This window comes from Cyrtonyx montezumae, unplaced genomic scaffold (genome assembly GCF_038088225.1).
Source record: "Cyrtonyx montezumae isolate F1298 unplaced genomic scaffold, pur_monq_1.0 scaffold_19, whole genome shotgun sequence".
NCBI classification, from domain to species: domain Eukaryota; kingdom Metazoa; phylum Chordata; class Aves; order Galliformes; family Odontophoridae; genus Cyrtonyx; species Cyrtonyx montezumae.
In genome coordinates, this window is record NW_027071925.1 from 3,542,795 (window position 1) to 3,564,442 (window position 21,648).

A 21,648-nucleotide genomic window follows, 5' to 3' on the forward strand; every position below is an offset into this window, starting at 1 on the left:
TTGCTTCCTGGCACTGCCCAGAACTGCTGAGGGGGGGTGAAGGGGGGGGGGGGGGGGGACATGGGCAGAGAGAAGAAAATCAGCACCCGGGTGTGCTGGGGGTGTGGGTGATGGAGTCAGGATGGAACCTGGGGGTCCCAGCCCATGGGGTGCGGACACAGGCAGCAGTGTGAGCTCAGCTGGGGGTCCTGCTGCCCCCCATCAGCCCCTAGCACAGCCGCAGCTGGAGCAGGAGCACCAGCTTTGCACGGTTCCCTGGGGATCTGAGAAGCAGGAGGAAGGAAACCTGCAATAAGCACAGAGCATTTGCACAGGCTTTAGGCTAAATCCTCCCCTCCTGGCGTGCTGGCTGCTGCAGGCACCACAAAGCTGTTTCCTAAAGTCTCCTTATTCCTCCTCCCCATGAACAAGGGACAGTGGTGCTCAGCTCCAGAGTGTCCAGAGCTGACCAGGGTTTGGCTGTGGGTTTGCCTATGGGGTTTACACCTCACCCTCAGAAAGGAGTCAAGGGTGGAGCTCTGCCACCATCCCCATCCCACACGCCGTGGAGCTGAAGTCGTGCTTTTTGCCTTCACCTCCCACTCCAGGCTCAGGAGCCAAGCACATTCCTCATTGCACCCAGTGCAGGGAGGAGGAGGTGGAGAAGGAGAAGAGGTGATGTGGGAGGGCAGGGTGGCAAATGCCACCGTGTCCTTGGGGCTGCCACCTCTCTCCGTGCCACACCTGGCCCCGGTGAGACCAGTGGGGACACTCAGGTCCCCGTGGAGACAGAGAGCAGCAGGGTGACACCAGGTGATGCCGACCCACTGAGGTTTTGCAGCAGCAGTGTCAGTGCAGCATCCTTCTCCCGGAACACGTTGCATCCTAACACCATTAGCTGGGGGAAATGGTGGCAGTGGGATGCTGCCACATGGCAGTGTAGGGCCATGCTCACGGTGCTGATTCACATCTGGGAGGAGGTGCAGAAGTTGAGGGCTGTTGGGCTGCATTAGGGGTTTGTGGGCAGCGGGTTGGCACGGCACTGCTCCACCGCAGCACAGTGTCTCAGAGTGGTTTCCCCTGGGAAGAAGCCAAGCATGTGGCAGAGCCAGGAGTGATGTCCCCAGAGAGGGGCAGGGACCCCCTTGGAAACCCTCAGGGGCTCCTGATTTGGGACTCTCCACCCATCCCTAAGCCCTGGTGCCAGGAAGGGGGCACGATTCCTGCTGCACTCACGTCTCTGGCTGCGGTCTCTCCTGGGTTGGGCCTGCAGCAGGGGCAGCACCCCCCCCCCCCCCCCCCCCCCTTGTTCCCCTCACAGCTGCGAGCACAGATCTGCTGATGCCAACAATTTCCCTGCTGGGAGCGGAGTGGCAGCTGAGGATGGTTTTGAGGAGAAATACAGCAAAAAGCTTTGGCAGCTCTGCAGGAACAGAGCTCGGGTCTCAGCAGGGCTCAGCTACGCTCCAGCCCCTGCACAGGTGTGCTTCGGAGCCGCGCTCTCCATCCACATGTCTGTCTGTCTGTCAGTCTGCCCCTCTGTCAGTTCACCTGTCTGCCTGCCTATCCTGCCGTCCATCCAGCTGTCTGTCCCCCTGCTCTGCCCCCTTGTCTGCCTGCTGCCCCTCTGTCAGGGTGTGCAGCAGCTGCAGAGCAGCGCAGGATCCCCCACCTCTTCTCCCATCTCCTATCCCCCCCTGTGGGCCCGCTGGTCATTACAGGTCCCAGCAGTATTTTCCCTCTCCCTGTGCTGCAAATTGGATTCGGGTACAAGCAACCCGACGGCAGCAGGGTGGTGTTCCCATTCCCCCCTTCCCAAAGGGATGAATTCCCCAGCTCCTTCCCTTTGCAATTTGCAGGACAGAGGGCGACGCGTCCCTTTGGAAGGCAGCGAGAGGCTGCGGAGGGATCCGCCGTCCCAGGGGCAGCGCTGGGACAAGTTCAGCCGGGCACTTCGCATTCTCGATTTCCTCCGCACTGTTTACAAAGGCTGAAAAAAAAAAAAAAAGAAAAGAAAAGAAATCACAAAAACCCAACACTTCCACCCCCCCCCCTCACTCCCCAGTCCTCCTTCTCCACCCCCCGCCCTCTCTGAGAGCAGGAGGGAGGAGTGGGAGAGAGAGGAGGAGAGAGGGGGAAAGTGAGCTCACGTTCACACGTTGGAAGAGGCTGGTCCTGCGATGCCTTTGAATATTTCACTTTTCGGCAGTTTCCCATCAGTCAGCCGCCCTCATCCAGGCTGAGCGGGAGCTGTTGCAGCCATGGGGAGACCCGAGCTGTAGGATATTTCCTAAATTGCGGCTCCGAGCGCGCAGCTGCCGGGCGCACCCCTCGCCGCTCGCACGCACATCCCCTCCCGGCTCCCGGAGCACGGCACGCAGCTCCCCATGGAGAAAGTCCAGGGAGAAATGGAGATCGAGAGGTGGGAGCGAAGTGAAGAGATCTCCGACGCGGAGAAGAAGGTTATTCAGGAGACATGGAGCAGAGTGTACGCCAACTGCGAGGACGTCGGGGTCTCCATACTCATCAGGTATCGGGTTTGAGGGGGGAGGGGGGGGGATAATCCGAGCGAAGCCCTTTGGAGACAAAAAGAGGCAGAACGGTGTATGGAGCTGAACGTGATGAGTGACAGCGAGTGGGGAGCGCGGAGCATCCATTGGCGCGGGGACGGCTCCGCTGCGCTCCTCCGATTTCAGCGCGGGGGGAGCGGGGCAGCTCTGCGGGGACTTCGTGGGATTGGGTTTCCATCGCAGAGGTCACCTTAACCCGCACGGAGGTGGGGGAGAGTGCAGGCAGCGCGGCCCCGGGCTCGGCTCGCCGGGGGTGGGCTCGTTGCGGTTGGGTTTTGGGGTTTTTTTTCCCCCCCCCCGCACTGAGTTCCGTGCGGATGGCATTGGTACGTCCCAGGCTGGCGGGTGAAATAATGCAAGTTGGGAGCCAAGATAAAACCCAAGCAGGTGTCTCCGAGGGCACCATCTGTCCCTCCGGCGGCAGCGTCGGTGGGGAGGGAGCGCTGGAGTTGGCGGAGGGGGGGTGGGGATGGAGGGCACAACATGGGGTGGGGGCAAAGGGGGTGGCAGCACTGAGCTGTCACTGAGCCCTCAGCATTGCCTGGGCCGTGGGGTGTCATCACCCAATGGCACAGAGCATCGCCCCATGGCACAGAGTACGGCCCCACAGCGCAGAGCGTTGTCCAGCAGCACGGGGCTGGGTGGCCACGATAGGCAAAGTGCAAAGCCCCATGTCGGTGCCAAAATCAGGAGGCTTTGCTGGAGGGGAAACAGGGCCAGGAAGGCTTTCTCGTTGCTGCCTGTTGTTGGCCGGGGTGCGAGCCCTTAGTGTGCACATGCTTCGTGTGAACGGCCATCGAAAAGTTTTCCGTGGGCTGAGAGCTGATGTCCTGAGCCCACAGGAAAAGCAGAGCACAGAGAATCCCTGTCCCAACCCTGGGAATGCAAAATGCCCCTTCTCCCATTCCTGTGTGCCTCAGCATAGGGCAAAGGTGTGGTGCTGGCATCCTCGCTGCCTTCGTGCTCCTGCTGCTCAGGGATGGGCACAGGGATGGGCTGAGCCCCAGCAGTGAGAGCAGCTGTGATGCCAATGGCAGTGTTGGGAAGAGGTGCCCAGGCAGGATGCTTCCTGAGGACGCCATGGGGGATTTGCCCACAGCAACTCCTTGCTTTTGGCATCCATAGGGTGCAGTGATGGGGCTCAGAGTAGGGGTGAGGGCAGCGAGGTGTGCAGTGGGGACATGTGGCTGAGATCCGCTCCCAACCCAAACTCTCCCTGTACAAGTTTCTGCTCCGATTTGTTTGTCCCCAGAGAGAGCCATGGCACTGCTGGGTGGGTGTTCCCAAGGGATGGAGCTGGCTCCCTGTGAGCCTTAACCACGGGGTAAGCCTAAACCATGCCCAGAGCTCAGCCCCATTTCTGTTGTTGGGGAACCACGTTGCCCCAAGGAGGCTTCCTCTGCTTGTCCCCAGTTCATCTCTCAGGACCTGCTCTGAGCAGGGGATAACTTTTTCCCATGGGACGTGGATGGGGGCTCACAGCCACCTCTGCACATTGAGAGCTGCACCCAAGCTGGGGGCCGATCCTACATTCCATGGCAGAGGTGGGGATGCCCATCTGAAGTGTGGGGTGAGGCTCTGCAGTGCCACCGTCCTGTGCAAGTCCTGCTGCGTGTCCCAGTGCAGCCCCCTCCTCCTCACACCATTTCCACACTGGCTCTCCCACCCTCTGCTTTGCAGATGGGGAAACTGAGGCATGGGGCTGTGCACCAGTGCTGGCCATCAGGCTCCAGCCCTCACGGCTGCAGCTTCGCTCAGAGCCACAGCACATCCCTACGGTCCTTCCAGCAGCACAATGGGGTCCTGAGCTCACGAGGCCTCTGGGATTCAACGGGATATGATCACAGATAATGGGGACTTCAGGCAGTGCAGCCACCGGATCATGGGAATCTGCACCGTGCGGTCAGAGCTATGCCACTAATTGTCCATTTCCTCGGCGGGGGAGCTTCATCTTCCTCCTCGGGAGCGTGGGGCCTCTGCAGTATTGCTGCCAGGATCCATTTCTCAGCAGCTGCTTTAACCCTTGTGGGACTGGGGCTGGGGTTGGGGCTGGGGGAGGGGTGGGGATGGGCAGGGCACCCTCGAGCTGCACATTTGGGGCTGCATTTCATCAGGTCGCTCGACCCAGCGTGACGGAGAGACCCAGTGCAGCATGCAAGGAGCCTGCCCACGCCCCTGGGTGCAATGCCGTGCCTCAGTTTCCCCGTTGTAACGTGGGAATTGTTCCTTTTGGGAAAATGCTGCCCGGTGAAGTCCTCAGAGGAGTCTGGGCGCGTGTGCAGTGCAGTGCCATACAGCCACGTGCCCGACATGAGCGTGGTTGGGGAGTATGGGTTGGTACAACTGGAGGTCCCCATGTCCCAGCCCGCACACCTGCACGACACAGACACAGGTGTGGGACCACAGAACTGTCTGGATCCCCTGGGGCTCACGAGGAGGAAACCCAGGGATAGTTCCCATGAACTCCTGGTCTGACCCACACTGATCATGGCAGCCGTGCTCCTTGTCCCTCTCTTGCTGCTCCCATCACTGCCTTTCCACATTTCCAGTTCTTCTGCCCTCTCCATCACTCCCAATGCTTGGAGCTGGAGAAGCTCTCCCTGCACGGCAGTTATCCTTCATGCTGGGATAAACTATGGCAGAGCAAGTCCAGCTCTGCAGAAATCCCTTTCTGTTTTTCAGAACCAAATCAATGGATTGAATCCCCCCCCCAAAATGACATTTAGAGCAATGATTTCGTGGGAGCTGTGTGTTTTGTTTGGGTGTCCCTGGTGCCAAAAGGTACCTTTCAGAGCAAAGCATCCCACTGAGCCTCCCTCCCCAAAGTGCTTTGCATTGGGGCCCCCTCAGAGGTATGTCCTGATCCCACTGCACATCACACGCTCATGAATCACTGCGGTCAGTCTGAATGGATGTTTTCCTGGAGAAAAGGGCTCTGCTAAGGATGACACTCAAGAGGAACATTTCCCCAAACAATCACACCCCCCCTCCCTCTGTGAGGGGTAGAAAAAGGGCTGGGGTGAGGTTTAAGGCACTGTTATCCAGTGCTGATGGCTGTGCTCAGAACCATTTGGGTTTTGGCTGCTGGGTTTTGCTGGAGCATCCCAATCCCTTTGCAGAAGCGCAGCCTCGAAAGGAGCCTATGTACAGGTGGCTGGAACACTGCTGGGAAGGTGCAGGCAAAGCGCTGAGCCATCCTGAGCACAATAAATAGCACCTGCCTACCTCCAGCAGCTGCTTTGTGGGCACCGGAGCAGAACGGGGCTCGGAGCTGTGGGGAGGGACGTGGGGATGGCTGAGAGCTTCTCCCACGTAGAGGGATGAGAGAAAGCGTGAAAGCATCGGTAGGAAAATGATAATGATCCTTATGGGTCCCTTCAACTTGGGATATTCCACGGTTCTGTGATTTGAAAAATCAACCAGGAAGTCTCCAGGTGCCCATCCCAAGGGTCCCAGCAACCCGTGGGCTCAGGGCTGCTTTTCCATACGGGTCGGGTTGGAGCTCTCAGGATGATGAAGCACTGATGCTTCCAGCTGGCTCAGGAATGGTTGGACTCGATGATCTTAGGGCTCTTTTCCAACCTTCATGCCGGAGCTGGGGGCTTCAGTTTGCTCAGAGATGGAGAAGGGAGGAAGATGGGGAAGGTGCATGGGGCTCCATGCATGCAAGAAGCAGCGCTGCTCCTTCTGCACAGAGAACAGCACCGCAGCGCTGTGCACCTTAATTATTTCCTCTGGCTCTGCTGCTGGTGAAGGTTGTGTCCTTAAAGTTGTTAAAAGGGCAAAAGAGGGAGGAAAACATCTCTGACATCCTGTGTGCTCGGTCCAGATGCAGCTCGCAGGGAACAAATTAGCAGGTGCAGAATGGAACCGCTTAAAAAGAAATTTAATGAGATGGGGATTCAGGCATCTGCTTTCCATCAATCATAATTTTGTGTGATGTGCAATGGTAAATGTCAGATTTTTAATGACTCCGATGAAGGGAAAGAGCCCAAACCACACACATGTGTAATGAGCCAACAAAATTCCGGAGCCTGAGCTGTTTGAACTCCCAAAAAATGCTCTGTAGATGGAAACAAACCCAGCGAACACCTCTTCTATCTCACTATTGTTTGAGTTATTTTATTTCTTCCTCCTTTTTCTTTCTTTTTTTTTTTCTCCTTCCCTCGGGTTATATTTAACCTTTGTGTTAAATTAATCTTCTCTGTTTATTAGCAACTACGAGAGAGGTTCATTCCCTCTCTTTCTTGCTCTGACAGCTCAGATTTCCTCCAGCCCTGGGGTCCCTGCTCTGAACTGTGATGCTGTGAGTGGGGTCGGAGCCTCTGCCCATGTGGGAGGAGGACACAGCCTCGGGGTTGCGTTTGGTCCCAAAGTGTGCTGAAGTTCTGGGGGTCCTGGGGGTCGCTCCAAGCCCAACCCTTGGGTCTTCTCATCGTGCCATGACCTGAGAGCAGATGGGGCTTTCCAGGGACTTCTAACAGCAAAAAGGGACTTAGGATTTCAAGGCTCAGGCAGAACCTCAGTCCCAGTGCCATCTGCACGGCCAACTCCATGCCCCAGCCCTGTGACAAATCCCGTCCATTCCTCATCCCTTGGCATCCCTGAGCCAAAGGGATGGGGCTGCAGACCTCCATGGGGACAGGAGCTGGAGGCAGCTGCTCTGGGTTGGGATTCCTGCTGACATTGACCTGATCTGGGTTTCAAAGCAACACCTTGTTTCCCGCCTCCCTCCTTCCTTCCTCCCCAACCTTTCTGCTCTTCACACCTCCGAAACCTATTTTGGGCTGATGGATCCCAGCTGCCTCTGGGAGTGGTGTGCTCCCAGCACTCCCTCACACTGCTTCCTTGGCAATGCCCCCAATTGTGCACCAGCCATTGGAGCAGGAGAAGGCAGAGAGTGGGGAGAGGGAGAGTAATGGGGTGGGAAGCGAGCTGGATCCATGAATTGACGCTGCCTGCGGGGTGGTGAGTGGGGTGAGAATCCCACCTGGTGATGGAGGGAGGTAGTGATGGATGGGAATGGGGTGGGAAAGGAATAGGAAGGAGATGCACATCCTGGGTTGGGAGATGCTCTTTGGGTGGCAATGCATGAAGAGAGCCCACGGGGTTGAAGATGGGCAGGAAGAAGCTGGTTTGGATGAAAAGTGGGCTTTGCTCACTTGTCTCCATCTTTCTGAGTCAAGAGGAGATGTTTTGGCATACAGGGGATGACTGCAGTGTCTGTTACGCTGGGCTGGAGTTCCTGGGCGAAATGATAAGGAATTCAGTCCTGCCTCTGCTTTGTTGAGATAAATATCCAGCTGGGATGCCTTTGTAGTAGATAAGTGAGAAAAGCATTAACCTACTGATGGGAGCTATTTCCCTTGGAATTCAATGAGCTCCAGCCCTGGCTGTGCTGGAGGTAATGGGGCTGTTCCCAGCACCTCCTCTGCTCCATGTCCCTGACTGTGCTCCATGTCTGTCCTTTCTCCCAAGGTTTTTTGTCAACTTCCCATCAGCCAAGCAATACTTCAGCCAGTTCAAGCACATGGATGACACGCTGGAGATGGAGAGGAGCTTGCAGCTGCGGAAGCATGCCCAGCGGGTCATGGGTGCCATCAACACCGTGGTGGAGAACCTCAACGACCCAGAGAAGGTCTCCTCTGTTCTGGCCCTGGTGGGCAAAGCCCATGCCCTCAAGCACAAAGTGGAGCCCGTCTACTTTAAGGTAAAGGGAGGGAGTGGAAACCTCTTGGGATGCTTTTAGAATCCTTAGGGTTGGAAAAGATCACTAAGATCAGAGAGACCAACCACTGACCCATCCCCACCACGACCACTGATGAGGACTCAGGGCCAGGGAGCTGTAGTGCTGCTTGCAGGGCTGCTCCCCACACGCCTGCAGTTTCCCACTGAGACGCTGTAGAGCACCATCGCCAAAGACAACCCTCACTGGAGCTCAAAAACGCTACGTCGGCCTCCTGCCCATCCCCTGTGTGAGTGTCCCTATGTCCTGAGCACCCCTCTGTCCCCGCTAACCCTTTGTTGCCCCCCTCCCCCCTTCCAGAAACTCACGGGCGTCATGCTGGAGGTGATCGCCGAGGCGTACGGCAACGACTTCACCCCGGAGGCTCACGGCGCGTGGACCAAGATGAGGACCCTCATCTACACCCACGTGACGGCCGCGTACAAGGAGGCGGGCTGGGCATCCTACCCCAGTGCCACGCTGTGAGCGGACCGCGGGGACGGGCGAGGGGCAGGGCGGGCCGCGCCGCGCCAGGACTCCACCCTGCTCTGTTCTCGAGGTCAGCGCGAGGCCGGCGCTGGTAGATGCCAATCCCAATTGGATCTCTATAGGGTTTTAAAACATATATCAGTAAGCAAGCCAAAAACTAAGAACCGCGGGGGTGTGGGTGGGCCGGGGCGAAGCGCGGGATGTGGGCAGGGGGTGCGTTGGTTGTTGGCTCCGTCTCGCTGTCCTGGTCCGGGATCACCTCCCAGAGCCCATGCCTTGCCACGCAGCGGTGTGCAGCACCGCTCGCCCCTCTGCTTTCCATGCCTAGCACCCAGGGCAGCCCAGCTTCTTGCTTTTGAGCTGCGATGCTTATCAGGACCGCCGCACTTTGCTTTGCCCGCACTGCTCATCCTCGCAGGGCAGCCAGCCCGGACGCTGCAGCATCCATTGCTTGCTTCATCCGCAGCTCTCGTGGCTGTTTATCACAACCCATCCTGGGGCTGGAGGGAGCAAGGGGACAGATGTGCCACTCGTCCCCACTGCAGGAAGGCAGGGTGTCCCTGGGTGCCCTGCACAGTGCTGAGTCCCTGTGCCAGGGGTATGCGTGAGGATGGGCTCAGGTGACACGCGCTGTGCCTTGGCCACTGTGTGTCTGTCAGGTGGGGATGTGGGACCCGGGGCCTTGCCTGGAGAGAAGGAATTCAGGAATTGGGATACGGAAAGGTGAAGGGTCCGTTGCAGGAGGGATGGGGTGGGAAGGGAGGTTTTAATGCTGACAACGCTTTATGTAGGGAATATTCCTGCGCTCTCAGTGAAACTGGGCTCCTGCAAACAAAGTGCCTGGTAGAAGTCAGTCTGTGTGGTCACGGACCAGCAGTGCTCCCCCTGTCCTGCCCTGGGGCTGCCCCATGCCCTGTGAGGCTATGGGGCCATGGGTTTCATTCTGCCCCAGTGCTGGGGCTGTGGGTGTGTCTGCAGGGTTTTGCTGCCTCAGTTTCCCTTTTGGCTTCAGAGAGTGAAGAGGATGGAGGGGCAGCCCTACTGCTTCCCACATGCATGTAGGACAGGCTGGTGTAAGGCTGGGGGTGATACATACCCTAGGAAGCTTTGGCATCCTTGCCACCCTCTATTTCCCAAACTATCTCGGTGATTTTTTAAGCTCTGATGGGAACGGTGCCCGTGATGGACACCATAATGTCACCACAGTGTCTGCCCTGCTCCAAGCATCCAGCTGGCAATTCCTGCTTTGCCCACCCACTGCTTTTTAAACATCCACAGGGAGTATTTGGGGTTTTTTTCATCTGTTTTGGGTGTAGTGCTGCCTAGCTGGTGACACGCTCAGCCCTCTCCCGTTGGCCACCCCACTGCCAAGCCAGAAGAGAGGGAGGCATGAGCTGGTCCTGGGTGTGTGTGATGGAGTGGATGGGAATAACTGCTCAGGATAGGGCCAACATGTGCAGGGACAGAGGATTTAGGAAAGGAGGGGGGCACAGGGTGATGAGGTGGCCCCAAAGCTGAGCCCACCGGCACTGTTGGCAGCAGCATCACCCAAAGATCAGCTGTGCTCACAGCTGCTCGGTGTCACCACTGGGCTCGTGCAGATGGGAGAAGCCCTGTCCAGCCTTTGACTTCGCTTCAGAGTGAGAGCAGGGAGCAGTCGCTCAGTGCAAGTGCATGGGGTTCTGTGTGCATCGCTGGCTCACAAGTGTAGAGAGTCTCCTGCCAGAGCCCCGGGCTCAACCGTGCGCATTTCCGATACGTTCGGTACTCTCCGTGCTCTGCAGATCTGGGCCGGGTCTGTAAGGGATGTTTCATCTTTACACAAAGTCCGTGCGTTAACCTTTGAGGTTAATCTCCTCCAACAGGAAATTTTTTATTTGGGGCTGATTTCTTCTTCCCTTTTTACCTTTTTTTCCCCTCCCCCCCTCCCCGGAACAGCCGTCCCATGACTGCATGTGTGCATGCATGTGTGCGTAGGGCTGGCTGTTTTTCCAGGCATATTTTCTAAACCAAATCCAGATGTGTCCAGCTGCTGTCCCACCCCATCAGCCCCACTGCAAGCTACACAAACAGACGCAAACAAAAACATGTTTATTTTTATCAGCTCTGTAGGACGTAAAATGGAGCAGGGAGGGCGGCTGGGGCAGAGCTTGTGTAGGGAGGAGATGGAGATGGAGCGAACACCCCCTCCTCGCCGCCCTCAGCTTAAATCAGGAACATTGTCAGCTGGGGAGAGATGAAAATGAGCAGAAAAAGGGGGAAAAAATATCATTCCAGAGCGACAGAGGGATGAAAAATGCTGCGGGAAAGAGAAGAAAGGAAGGGCTGGTCCTGGTCTGAGTGCAGCTCCCCAGCACATGTGTGCACGTGTGTCACAGCTGCTCCGTGTCACAGCCAAGCACGTGGGGCACAGCACTGCCCTTTGGGAAGTGTGATGCTGCACCTCCCATGCGCTTGGAGCTGCCGCCCTGCCTGCAGGGTCTGGAGCTGTGGCCTCCAGTGCCCTCCTCCAGCAGCAGGAGCAGGGCTGGATGTCCCCAGGGCAGGGATGACTGCCAGCATCCCCTCTTGGCTCACGCAGTGGTCCCAACCTGTATCCTTCCTGCCACGTTCTGCTTTTGGCTGGAGGCGTGCCCAGAGGCAAAGGGATGGGACACGGGGCTGTGTGTGCACGCTGGGTATAGGATGGGACAAAGGTCCCCATTCATCCCTGTCCCCTTGTAGCTACAGCTGACACACGCCATAACTGTATGTCACCCACACCCAGATGCCACCTGGACAAGGAGCCCTAAGGACCCTGTGCCCCTCCATCGCTGCCCCCTGAGGTTCCTCCGTGGGCTGTGTCCCTGCCCTCAGCCCTCCCCAGGGACCGGAGCTCAGCCCCCTCCTGCCCATCTCTGTGCCACCAGTGCCACTCAGGGCCACCACTGGTGACAGAGGGGCGAGGGAGGAACCCTGATAACCCAACACGGACCAACGTAGGAAGAAAGGGATCAAGCCGCCCGCGCGGTCTGACCGCCCACCGGACCGCGCCGCTCGCTCTTCCCATTGCCAGAGCTGTCTGTAATCGTTAGTTCGTCCCACCGGCCCCACAGTGCCCCACACGGAGCTGGGGGTCCCGTGTAACTCTGTGTCTGTACCGTTACGATACTGCTGCGGATGCTGTTCATGTACGTGTTCCTCGGCGCTTCCGTGCTGGTTTTATACATAACGTCTAGTGTACGATGGATGTAACTGGGTTTTTGTTTGGTTGGTTGGTTTCTTTTTCTATTTTTTTTTCCTTTTGTTTTGTTATTATTATTTTTTGTAGGTTTTTAGGATGTTTGTAACCAGACAGAATGGTGTTATTAAAACTGAAACTTGTATCTTCAGTGGATAAACTGATCAAAGCCCCCTGGCTCCTCCTGGTTTCTTTGCTGCGATGCTGGTGGGCAGAGTGTGTCCTCTGGGGGCCGCTATATGGCCAGGTGGTATAGCCACAACGGGACCCTACTCCTTCCCCGTGGGTGCTGGTGGTGCCCATTGCAGCCAGCAAGCACCCAGCTGGCTTGGCCAAGGCAAAGCCAACAGCCATGGCCACAGTGAGGGACCCAAGGGCTGTTTCTTCTGCACGTGTCCTCTTGTTTGGGAAAACCTTTCGGCGCTGTCAGCGTGATTAATTGGCTGTCCTTGGAGTCTCTGCCACATCCTGTGTGCACTTCCAGGTGGAAGCAAGTGGTCAGCACAGCACGCTGCTCTGCTCCAGATGGGAAGCATTGGCCTGGAAACCACGGGCAGAGGGACTGGGAGCTGCGGTGGGGCCACGATGCTCCCCATCCTTGGCACACTGCTGTGAGACAAGAACCAGCACAGCCTGGAAATCACCAGCACACGGCTATTTTTTCCTAAAGGCCGTTGATAAAGGAGCTGGGAACTTCAGCAATACCTTGCAGAGGGAAAATATTTACACAGCCCTTCACTTTGTACTAATATTTACCCCTGGCTCCCATCACTGTGGTGGCTGTGACGATCACACCATGACCTAAACCCCACAGGTGAGGGATAGGATGCAGTGCAGGAGGAGGGCCCCAGGGAGCCCCAAAGCTGCCACATGGCACAGCCCAGGGATGCTGCTTCCCAGGAGGAACTCTTGGCCAAGATGTTCAGAACCACATCAATGATGTTATACAGAATGGAGGGAGGAGGATTTTGGTATCTTGCCCATGGCGTAGGTTCTTGTTGCCAGGTGTCCCTCTGGCCATGGCACCCCACTGCCCACTCACCTGCCGCAGAATTCAGGTTCCCTGCAGGTGTGGGCTCTAGCCCACCATCCCTCCATCTCCATTTCCATATCTTCATCTCCACCTCTATCCATCTCCAACTCCATCACCAACTCCATCACCATCCATCTCCAGACTGCAAAGAGGAGAAGCAGGAATCCTTCTACCAGGGAGAGATGAAGTCTGCAAGAGCCGTGCTGGGTAAATGCTCATTAAAACCAGCCCTCGGAGGAGTCCTCCATTTGCAGAGCATGCATACCAAGGTCCAAACCAGGTGTTGGGGGACACTGTTCCCCACCAGGTCCCCACATCCCACAGGCCATGGGGCTGCAGACCGAGCCCACAGCCTCCTGCTGATTTGAAGAACATTTCCCTTCTTTTTCCCATTATACGTCGAGGTAAGGTGCAAGAGCAAACTGCCAGCCCTGCGGGGTTTGGATGCTGTACTCTCCCCATCCCAGCAGCTCCGTGCTGCAGTGACGGGGATCAGCCGGGCTGACAATAAGCAGGAGCACGACCCTTCCTTCCTCGCCCGGCTCCACCTCTGATATGGTTTATCTGAGCAGAGCCCAATGTAAACGCTGTCAGCGTGGGATTAATTCCCAGTGGTCTGGCAGCCGAGGGATGTGAGAGCAGCGCCAAGGGAGGGAAGTGAGCATCGCAGATAGAAAAATCAGCCAGGCGTATTTGCAGCCAGGTTTCCTCCTATCCTGGGTGCTGAGCTGAGGGCAGGATGGGGCTCAGGGGAACAGCCAGCTGCACCCTCCTTATCCCACCCCATGGGAGAGCCCTCATGTTGTCCTCAGGCTGAAAGGAGTGGGGATAACTGGGACATGGAGGGAGGATAAGTGGAGCATGGAGCGGGAAAGACTGAGATAAAGAGTGGGAATAACCAAGACATGGAGTGGGAATCACTGGGACGTGGGGATAACTGGGACATGAGGCAGGGATGACTGGGACATGGAGTGGGGGGAACTGGGATATGGAGCAGAAATGACTGGGATATGGAGTGATAACTGGGACATGGAGTGAGGATAACTGGGAGATGGAGCAGGGGTAACTGGGATATAGAGTGGGATTAAGTGGGATGTGGAATGGGAATGGTTGGGATACGGAGCAAGGATAACTGGGTCACGGAACAGGGATTGAGGATAATAGGACATGGAGCAGGGATAACCAGGACACAGAGCAGGCCCCTCACACTGCAGCAGCTCTCAGCCTGTCACTGTGGTCAGTGTGGGGAAGACAGGATTTTCAGCATTCCCCAGGATTTATTAATGTTTATTATGAATCTTTTGATTTAATAAAAAATCGGCTGTATATTTGCTTTAAAAGAAAGCTTCAGAGGACCACCTGGCAGATGCTGTTTGTGTGTTCAGGCAGCTTTGAGGCTGATCGTCCAAACATATCCATAAAATAGCCATCGTCTGTGCTGCACAACAGTGTTTCTGTATTCAAGCAGGATAGTGCAGGGATTTGATTCAGGGAGGTTTTCTAAGCGATAGTGCAATAGGGTCTGAGCCACAGAGTGGAGCTGCCAGCACCAGCCAAAGTCTGGATGTGCAGAAGCAGCCGAGGGAGGGCAGGTAAATAGCAGCAGACAAGGAACGTTGCTTCTGGAAGATCAGCCCCTCCATGCTGCTCTGCGTGTTGCTGCAATCCTCCCTGTGCCATCCCATCATGGCAGGCACCAGGCAGAGCCTGCCTGCACCACCAGGCTATTTCCAGCCTTATCAGAGCCATTTGCAGGGGGAGGAAACCCCCACAGCTGGCACATGGCCCTGCAAGAGGCACCAAGGGAGCAGCCCCTGTGCCTTCCATAGGTTTGTTCTTTGGGAAAGCGATAAGAGAGGAGGAAAACCCAAAGGGGAAACTCCCACCAGCCTGTCTGCAATTGCATTTGATGTTAGATTTCCAAGTGTTTTCCCACCGCAGGCTGACGGGGGGGGGGGGGGGGGGACGGATGGAAGGAATGTGGGAGTGGACTCTCTGGGGGACAGCAGCTTGCTGTGACAACACATCCCTCATGGGCTGGGGGGTGACAACTGTGCCACCACGCTTGGCACTGGTATGGGACACATGCCTGAATGGGATGGAAGCAATTGCCAAGCAGCTGCTGGGCGGTGGGAGAGGCTGAGCATCCTCTGCCGCTGCTGCAGGGAACAGCTTCAGAGCCTGCAGCGATTGTGGCCTGGCCTCTGCCGTTCGTGCTGGGAATGGCAGCACTGCAGGCAGGGAGCTCCGGGCCGTGCGGGTGGCACGAGGCCACGCTGGTGGCACTGGGCCACGCTGGAGGCACCATGTCGTGTTGGTGGCAATGGGAACACGCGGGTCTCGAACACACAGGTTGTGCCCAGGAGCCCCACACCCCACTGAGGGATTGTGGATAAGTAGCTGCAAACAGCCTCAGCACATCTCCCAGCCCAGCACGAGGTGCAGAGCACCGTGTCCCCTCTGCAGCCCTTTGGGGACAATCTGGCCCAGGCACTTCCAGACACACTGCCCGGCCACAGGTGACTCAGAGTGCACAGAGCTCAGGCACACTGCTGCAACGCTATGACGTTGCTCCCTTGGGGTTTTTTCGGTTGTTTGTTTCGCTTCCTTATTGCCCAACGCTCTGCTGGGTTCACAGAGGTGACCCTCACATCCTTTCCCTTCCTGAGCCTCAGCACAGCGCTCCCCCAGGGAAGGATGAATCCTGTGTCCCAGCACAGACACTTTTTCCTGCAGACCAAAGCACACGAGGGGCTGTGAAGGTGTCACAAGGCAGAGGGCAGGTCTCACTGTTTCCAAAGTCCCCTCTCAGGCACAGGGAGATGTCGGTGCCTGGCACCTTGGCACAGGTCCCTGCTCTCCTTCCTTCCTGCCCCAGCTTGCAGCCTTTCCCACAGAGGTTAGTGCCAGGGACACCCCCACCTCACCTCTCCTCATTGTCACCCCGTGTCCCAGGCACCTGGCTCTGCCTTGCTCCACCCACCTCCAACCACATCTTCCAAGCAGCTGGGAGGAACCCGAAGTTTTTTTCCACCCTCATTTCTACCAGGAACAGATTTGCTGTCTGGTCTCGTTGATGTGAGGGTGCCAAGGGGAGGGCTGGCTTGGAGCCTCACTTCTGTAGGATGCGACACATGAGAAGCTCTCAGAAAAGGGCAGGGACTGAGTGCTGGGAGGAGGCTGCTGGGGGTGCAGCTCAGCAGCGTGCTGCAGGGACTGGGCTGCAAGGTGTGAAACAAGCATTCATGTAGTGGCAGAACCCATATAGGAGCCTCGGCAGTGCAGGCATGCCAAAAGCAGCCTACAAAGGTCTCAGCACCACAAAGCTCATCCATAGGGGTGGGATGAATCTCAGGATGGGGCTGGTTTCCCAGAAAGCAACCCGGTGTCAGGGACCACAGAAGCAGAGGCGTTTCCCCATAGGATTCACCACCCACCCTTTCAGCCTGTGCTGCACATGTGAGTGGCTCCACAGCCCCACGCAGCCCCAACCTCAAGAACGCATCACCCCAAAGCCAGCCCAGCCAGCAGGACGTGCCTGGGCCTGTGGTGCCCTCTGTGGTATGACAGCCACAGTGTGTCTGACAAGTTGTGACAGTAGGGCTGGGGGTACTCTGTGGAGGATGGGGGGATCTTGGTGGGGCTGCTCGGGGGTAGAGAGCAGGGCGGTGGCTGCAGTGAGGAGGGTGTTCAGCATCACAACTGGATGTGAGCATTGGTTGCTTTCTGTCTGCATAGCAGCCACGCCTGTGTCGAATTTGGCCCTGAACTGTGCCAAACAGCACGTGGCCATGATGCTCCCTGGTGCTTAAAACCCAAACCTCCCCCATTGGGCTTACAGTGACCAGTCTCACTGCCGCAGGGGCTCAGACCTTGTAAGCACCAACAGCAGCTGGGGAAAGCAAGGGGAGGGCTCCATGAGCAGCCAGCAGGGAGCACTCACCATGTATGGCACCGGGAGCACTCATACGGCACTGGAAGCACCCACGTATGGTACAGGGAGCACCCAGGTATAGCACTGCGTGCACGTGTATATGGCACTGGGAGCGCTCATATAAAGCACTGCGAGCACCCACGGGTCGCACCAGGAGGGGCGCTCTAGGGAGAGGACCCTACGCGAGGCCACGCCCCCCGGCAAACCACGCCCCCCCGGCAAACCACGCCCCCATCGAAACACCACGCCCCCACAGACCCCTCCCACTACACAGCCCCGCCCCCATCGAGGCCCCGCCCCTCCCGGAGCCGCCCCGTCCCGCCCGGCCCAGGTGGAGGCGGCGGTGCCGGTAGCGGCGGTTGGAGCGGGGCGTGGAGGCGGCGAGGTGAGCGGGCCGGGCCGCCGGGCCGGGCGGTGGGGGGGAGGGCTGCCTGTTACTTTGTCCCTTCCTTCCCGCTTTGTTCCGGGCCGCCTTCCTCCCCCGCTCCGCTCCGCTCCGCGAGGCCGGAGGATCCCGCAGCGCTCGCGTCGGAGGGTCCCGGAGGAGCCCGAAGCGCTCCGTGCCGGGCACGGTGCTGCCGGGCCGCCCCGAGCCGTTACGCCGCACCGGGGCACGGCCGCTCCCGGGGGACCTCAGAGGGCGCTTTGTGGCCTCCGGTCCCGGCGGGAGGAGGAAGTCCCAGCCCCGCACGTCACCGTCCCGCGGCCGCTCGGGCACCGCTGGGGGTTCCCGCTGAGCAGCGCGGCCCGGGGGGGCGGGGGGTGCGCTCCTGCGGGGCCCTGTGGGGACTCTTTGGCCGCGGGTGCGTTGGGGACCTTTGGGATCTTTTGGGTCCCTTTGCCGTAGGCGCTTTGGGAACCCTTTTACCACGAGTGCTTTGGGGTCCTTTCCAGCCCTTGGCCACAAATGCTTTGGGGGTCTTCTGGGGACCCTTTTGGAGACCCTTTGGCCGCGAACGCTTGGAGATCCGTTGGGGCCCTTTTGCCAGGAGTGCTTGGTGGTCTTTGGGGTCCCTTCACCTCGAATGCTTTGGGATCCTCAGCGCTGAGTGTTGCTGCTGTGTGCCCACGGGTGCTCAGCTGTGTGCTGGCTGTGAACCACAGCGTGGAGGGGAACTGATGCTGGAACAGCCGTGATGGGATGGGCTGCGGGGGAACGGTCCTAAATCCTGCGGGGTTACGGGGCCAAAGCTGCTGGGGGTGGGCTGGAGGAGTGGGGCGGTTCAGGTTGTGGCGTTGGGCTGAGCAGCACGTGGCCGTGCTCTGGCTGAGGGCTGCTGGTTGGTTTTGTGTTTTTTGCCTTTGACGTCACTCCTGTTCAACTCACAGCAGACTCGAGGAAGCCCCAAACGCATCCTTTCCCTCAGGAAATAACCCTGGAGGGGTTTAGCTCCAAATCTGCACTGAGGGCTGAAGGAGGAGGTGGGGAGTGGTGCTCGGACATCACTTTGAAGAGCAAAACTCTCAGAACCTCTCTCGTGCAAACAGAGCTGGACCCGACCCCACCTGCACCCACTGCAGTGCCATGGATGTCCCCGGAGCTCTGTTATTCCTAATGGACGCTGGGCCAGGGGGATCCCAGCAAAGCAGCCTGGAAAGCCAGGATTTAGGGTCACTGGTGTGGAAAGCTAGTGTCTAAGGTCACTGGGGACCCTTTAGGGTCACCGTCTCTTCCCCAGCCTCTGAGTAGCGCTGAGAGCTGTGTCTTTTTTCTTGCAAGTATTATGCAAAGCCTTGCCGTTCTCACCCTATTTCTCACTTAATCACTGTTTAAAAACTCGAAGAAAACCCCAAACCGAAGCAGCTGATGGGTGGCTGCTCTCCTAAGGCGGGTGGGGGAGCGGGGCTGGCAGGGGATGGGCAGGGCCACGGGCTCAGCCTCGGCGTGGGGGGGGACCCAGCACCCCTCCTGCTGCCTGCCCACGCCTCGCTGCCCTCATTTTGCTACAGGACCTCCACGTGCACGAGCGGGCGGCTCGTTTTAACAAGTTGCCTCGCATTTCCCCACCCGTGAAATGCCACATCCGTGGGGCAAGCGTGGGTGAGAAGTCACGCGCACAGAGCGGGGCGAGCGTGGCAGCCACGCTCAGCTCCACCCCTCGGCCCATCCCGGGGGCTGCCCTATGTGCCAAGGGGCAATTCCTCAGCTGGGAGCTGCGGGTTTGCCCGGAGGCAGCGTGGTCGCATCCTCAGTGCTGAGCAGCTCGGAGCAGGGAGCAGGGCTGCGCGTGTCCGTGCGGTGTGCGTTCACGCTGCCCCGCTCGGAGGTGCCACCGTGCGTCATGCGGCAGCTTGTGCTGGGGATTTGGCTCAGTTATCCCTGTAATTCGCCGGCTGTGGGAATGCTGGAGCCGGGGGGAGGGCTGGGAGCAGGCGTGCTGCAGGTGGGGGCTGTGTTGGGCAGGGCTCTGTGCTAGATGAGTGCAGCCTGCGTGCCAGCTGGGAGAGGGGAATGAATGGCACAGCATCACTTGGGGTGGGGGGGGATAGGTAGATGAGCGCTGGGACCCCACCAGCTCGAGGAGGAGGAAGGCAGCTGCTCCTGGCACATGGTTATGATGTGTAGGGAAGCCTGGCAGGAGTGGTGGGCCAGGGGAGGGCCTGGCAGCTCACAGCAGTGTGAGGTGGGAAGGGAGCGGGGCCGGGGCTGTGTTGCTGTGTTTGGATGCTGAGTGCCCTGCTCATGCTGTGTTGGATGGGACAGGGTGGACCTCTCTCAGCTGGGCTTTCCCGTGGGGAATGCAGGACTTGCGTCGGGGAGGAGTGGGATAAACCTTCCTGGGTGGAACTGGGAGAGAAGATGAGGCTGCAGAACTGGCTGATGCTTTGGAGGAGGGGTGGGTGTGCATGCGGCGGTGGGACGGTGACACAAGCCTGGGGGTGGCTGTGTGCAGATAAGCTTTCTGCTCCAGGGGATAGGAGCCTGGGACTCTCCTCAGTGTTTGGCTGTGGTGAGGGCTGCACTGAATGCCCACAGTCATCTTATGCACACGGTGAGTGGAATTCCTGCGTGGGGCTGAGGGTCACCTCCTGCTGCCGCATCCCATAGTGATGCTCTGAGCTCAGAGGGAACCTCCAGCAACCATAGGGACCCCCCCCCCCCCCCCCAGGACATTTCTGCCACGAGCAGCACACTGAGGGAGTTTGCAGATCCCAGTTCTGTGCTCTTTCCAAGAACAGCTCTCAAAGCAGCGGCGTTTTGCAGATCTGGAGGAAGGAACATCTGCCCGTTGCCCTCTCACACAAAGAATTTTGCATCAGACAAGGAAGTGAGAGCAATCTGGGGGACAGCCCATGGTGTCCTCAGCCCTGCACGGGGGGACCCAGAGCCCCAGGAATTGGGGAAGCTGAGGTGCAGCTCGATCCGGGTTAATGTGGTGTTGGGGAGTGCTGCTGGGCTGTGCGTACAGGGAGGACGTGGGGCTGCAGCTGGGCTCCCAAAGAGCAAAACCCTTTTGCAATGGGGTGGGGGGTGTTTGGGTAACAACCCCTTGGGCAGAGGGGAACGTGCTGGAAGTGAATGGGCACATGCCTTGGGAAATGCACTGGGAAGGTCCCCATCCAGCTATTGTGGGCCAGTCCCTCCCTTTCCGTGCAGATAGTCTGGTTCAGGAAACCTGGAGAAACACAGCTCCTGGAAGCATTGCTGTGGGGAGGAGGTGGTCGTGAGGTCCGTGCTCTTGTAGGGATGTGCTGTGGGGAGGTGCCCCGGTGCCCTGCAATGCTGCAAGCACTCAATCTGCCCTCGCCTCCTTAGGCTGATGCCCGAGCCGTGTGTGGATGGGAGGGGAGGGGGAAAGCCTGGCTCAGCGTTATCACAGCCACCAGCACACCCCGTGGGCAGGCTGCCTCTATCTCGGCCGCGTGGTTTTGCTTCCTTCCAGGGTGTGCCGAGAGCCTGAAACTCATCCGGGATGAACAAAGCACGCGGCTGTTGCCCAACGTCCTGCTTGCTGTGGGAATAGGCACAAGGAAAGTGGAGCCTTTCCCAGTTGCACACCCAGGGAACCTGTCGGGCTCCTGCCCGGCCCAGCTGCTCTCAGTGAGCTTTTAGCATTGGGTTTTAGCTTTGGGCTGGCGTGCTTGGGGAAGACACTCACAGAGGTGCTGGGCAGGTCGAGGAGGTTTGCTTGGCAAGGCAAAGGCAGCTGTAATCGTGGTACAACCAAGAGCAGCGAGGCTCCAGTGCTGATGGGCGGCTTCAGTGTGCTCCTGAATCATTTATGGGCATGCTGGTGGGGTGGTGCTCTGCTAATGGAACGGCTCTTTGCAGGGCTGCCTCAGATGGGTGTCTCCAGTGTCTCATATAGGGGATCTGCGGGTTGGTGTATGGTGCCGCCGGTCCCTTTGCTCTGGCTCCTTGCTCAGAGCATCCTGGCATCGCCCCGAGCTGATGCTGTGTGTGAGCTACGTCACTTTTTCCATCACTTTCCTCCCTGGGTGTGTTTCCTTGGGTCAGCATCTCTCATGGCTCAGCCCAGAGCCCCAGCCCTTGCCTGGGTGAGGGCAAAATCCTCCTGCCTGGCCCCCGTGGGGACACATGGGTAACCCTGGGGTGTGACAGACCCCTCTATGCTGTGCTTTGGAGGGTGAAGGGCTGTGCTGGCTGTGGCTGCAGCTCCTTGCTGCCTGTTCCAGGCTCAGGCTGCCTGTTCTCATGCTGAGCACATTGAGTGAGAGCTGTGCCAGCACTTGAAG

At 58.3% G+C, this 21,648-nt stretch overlaps 1 protein-coding gene across 1 annotated transcript; it reads left to right on the forward strand.

The window, feature by feature from the left end:
• Positions 1–2,303: 2,303 nt before the first annotated feature.
• Positions 2,304–10,416, forward strand: CYGB (cytoglobin). Its single transcript, XM_065735190.1, has 3 exons — positions 2,304–2,509; positions 8,028–8,259; positions 8,596–10,416. The coding sequence occupies exons 1-3, from the start codon at positions 2,367–2,369 to the stop codon at positions 8,758–8,760; spliced, it is 540 nt and encodes a 179-aa protein (XP_065591262.1). The 5' UTR covers positions 2,304–2,366; the 3' UTR covers positions 8,761–10,416.
• Positions 10,417–21,648: the final 11,232 nt, after the last annotated feature.

What these genes read in the sequence shown, in the direction of transcription:
- CYGB (XM_065735190.1), top strand. Translation starts at nt 2,367, where the DNA reads ATGGAGAAAGTCCAGGGAGAAATGGAGATCGAGAGGTGGGAGCGAAGT. An exon ending in GGGGTCTCCATACTCATCAG is followed by an intron (nt 2,510 to 8,027) that starts GTATCGGGTTTG and finishes CTTTCTCCCAAG; the next exon opens with GTTTTTTGTCAACTTCCCAT. An exon ending in TGGAGCCCGTCTACTTTAAG is followed by an intron (nt 8,260 to 8,595) that starts GTAAAGGGAGGG and finishes CCCCCCTTCCAG; the next exon opens with AAACTCACGGGCGTCATGCT.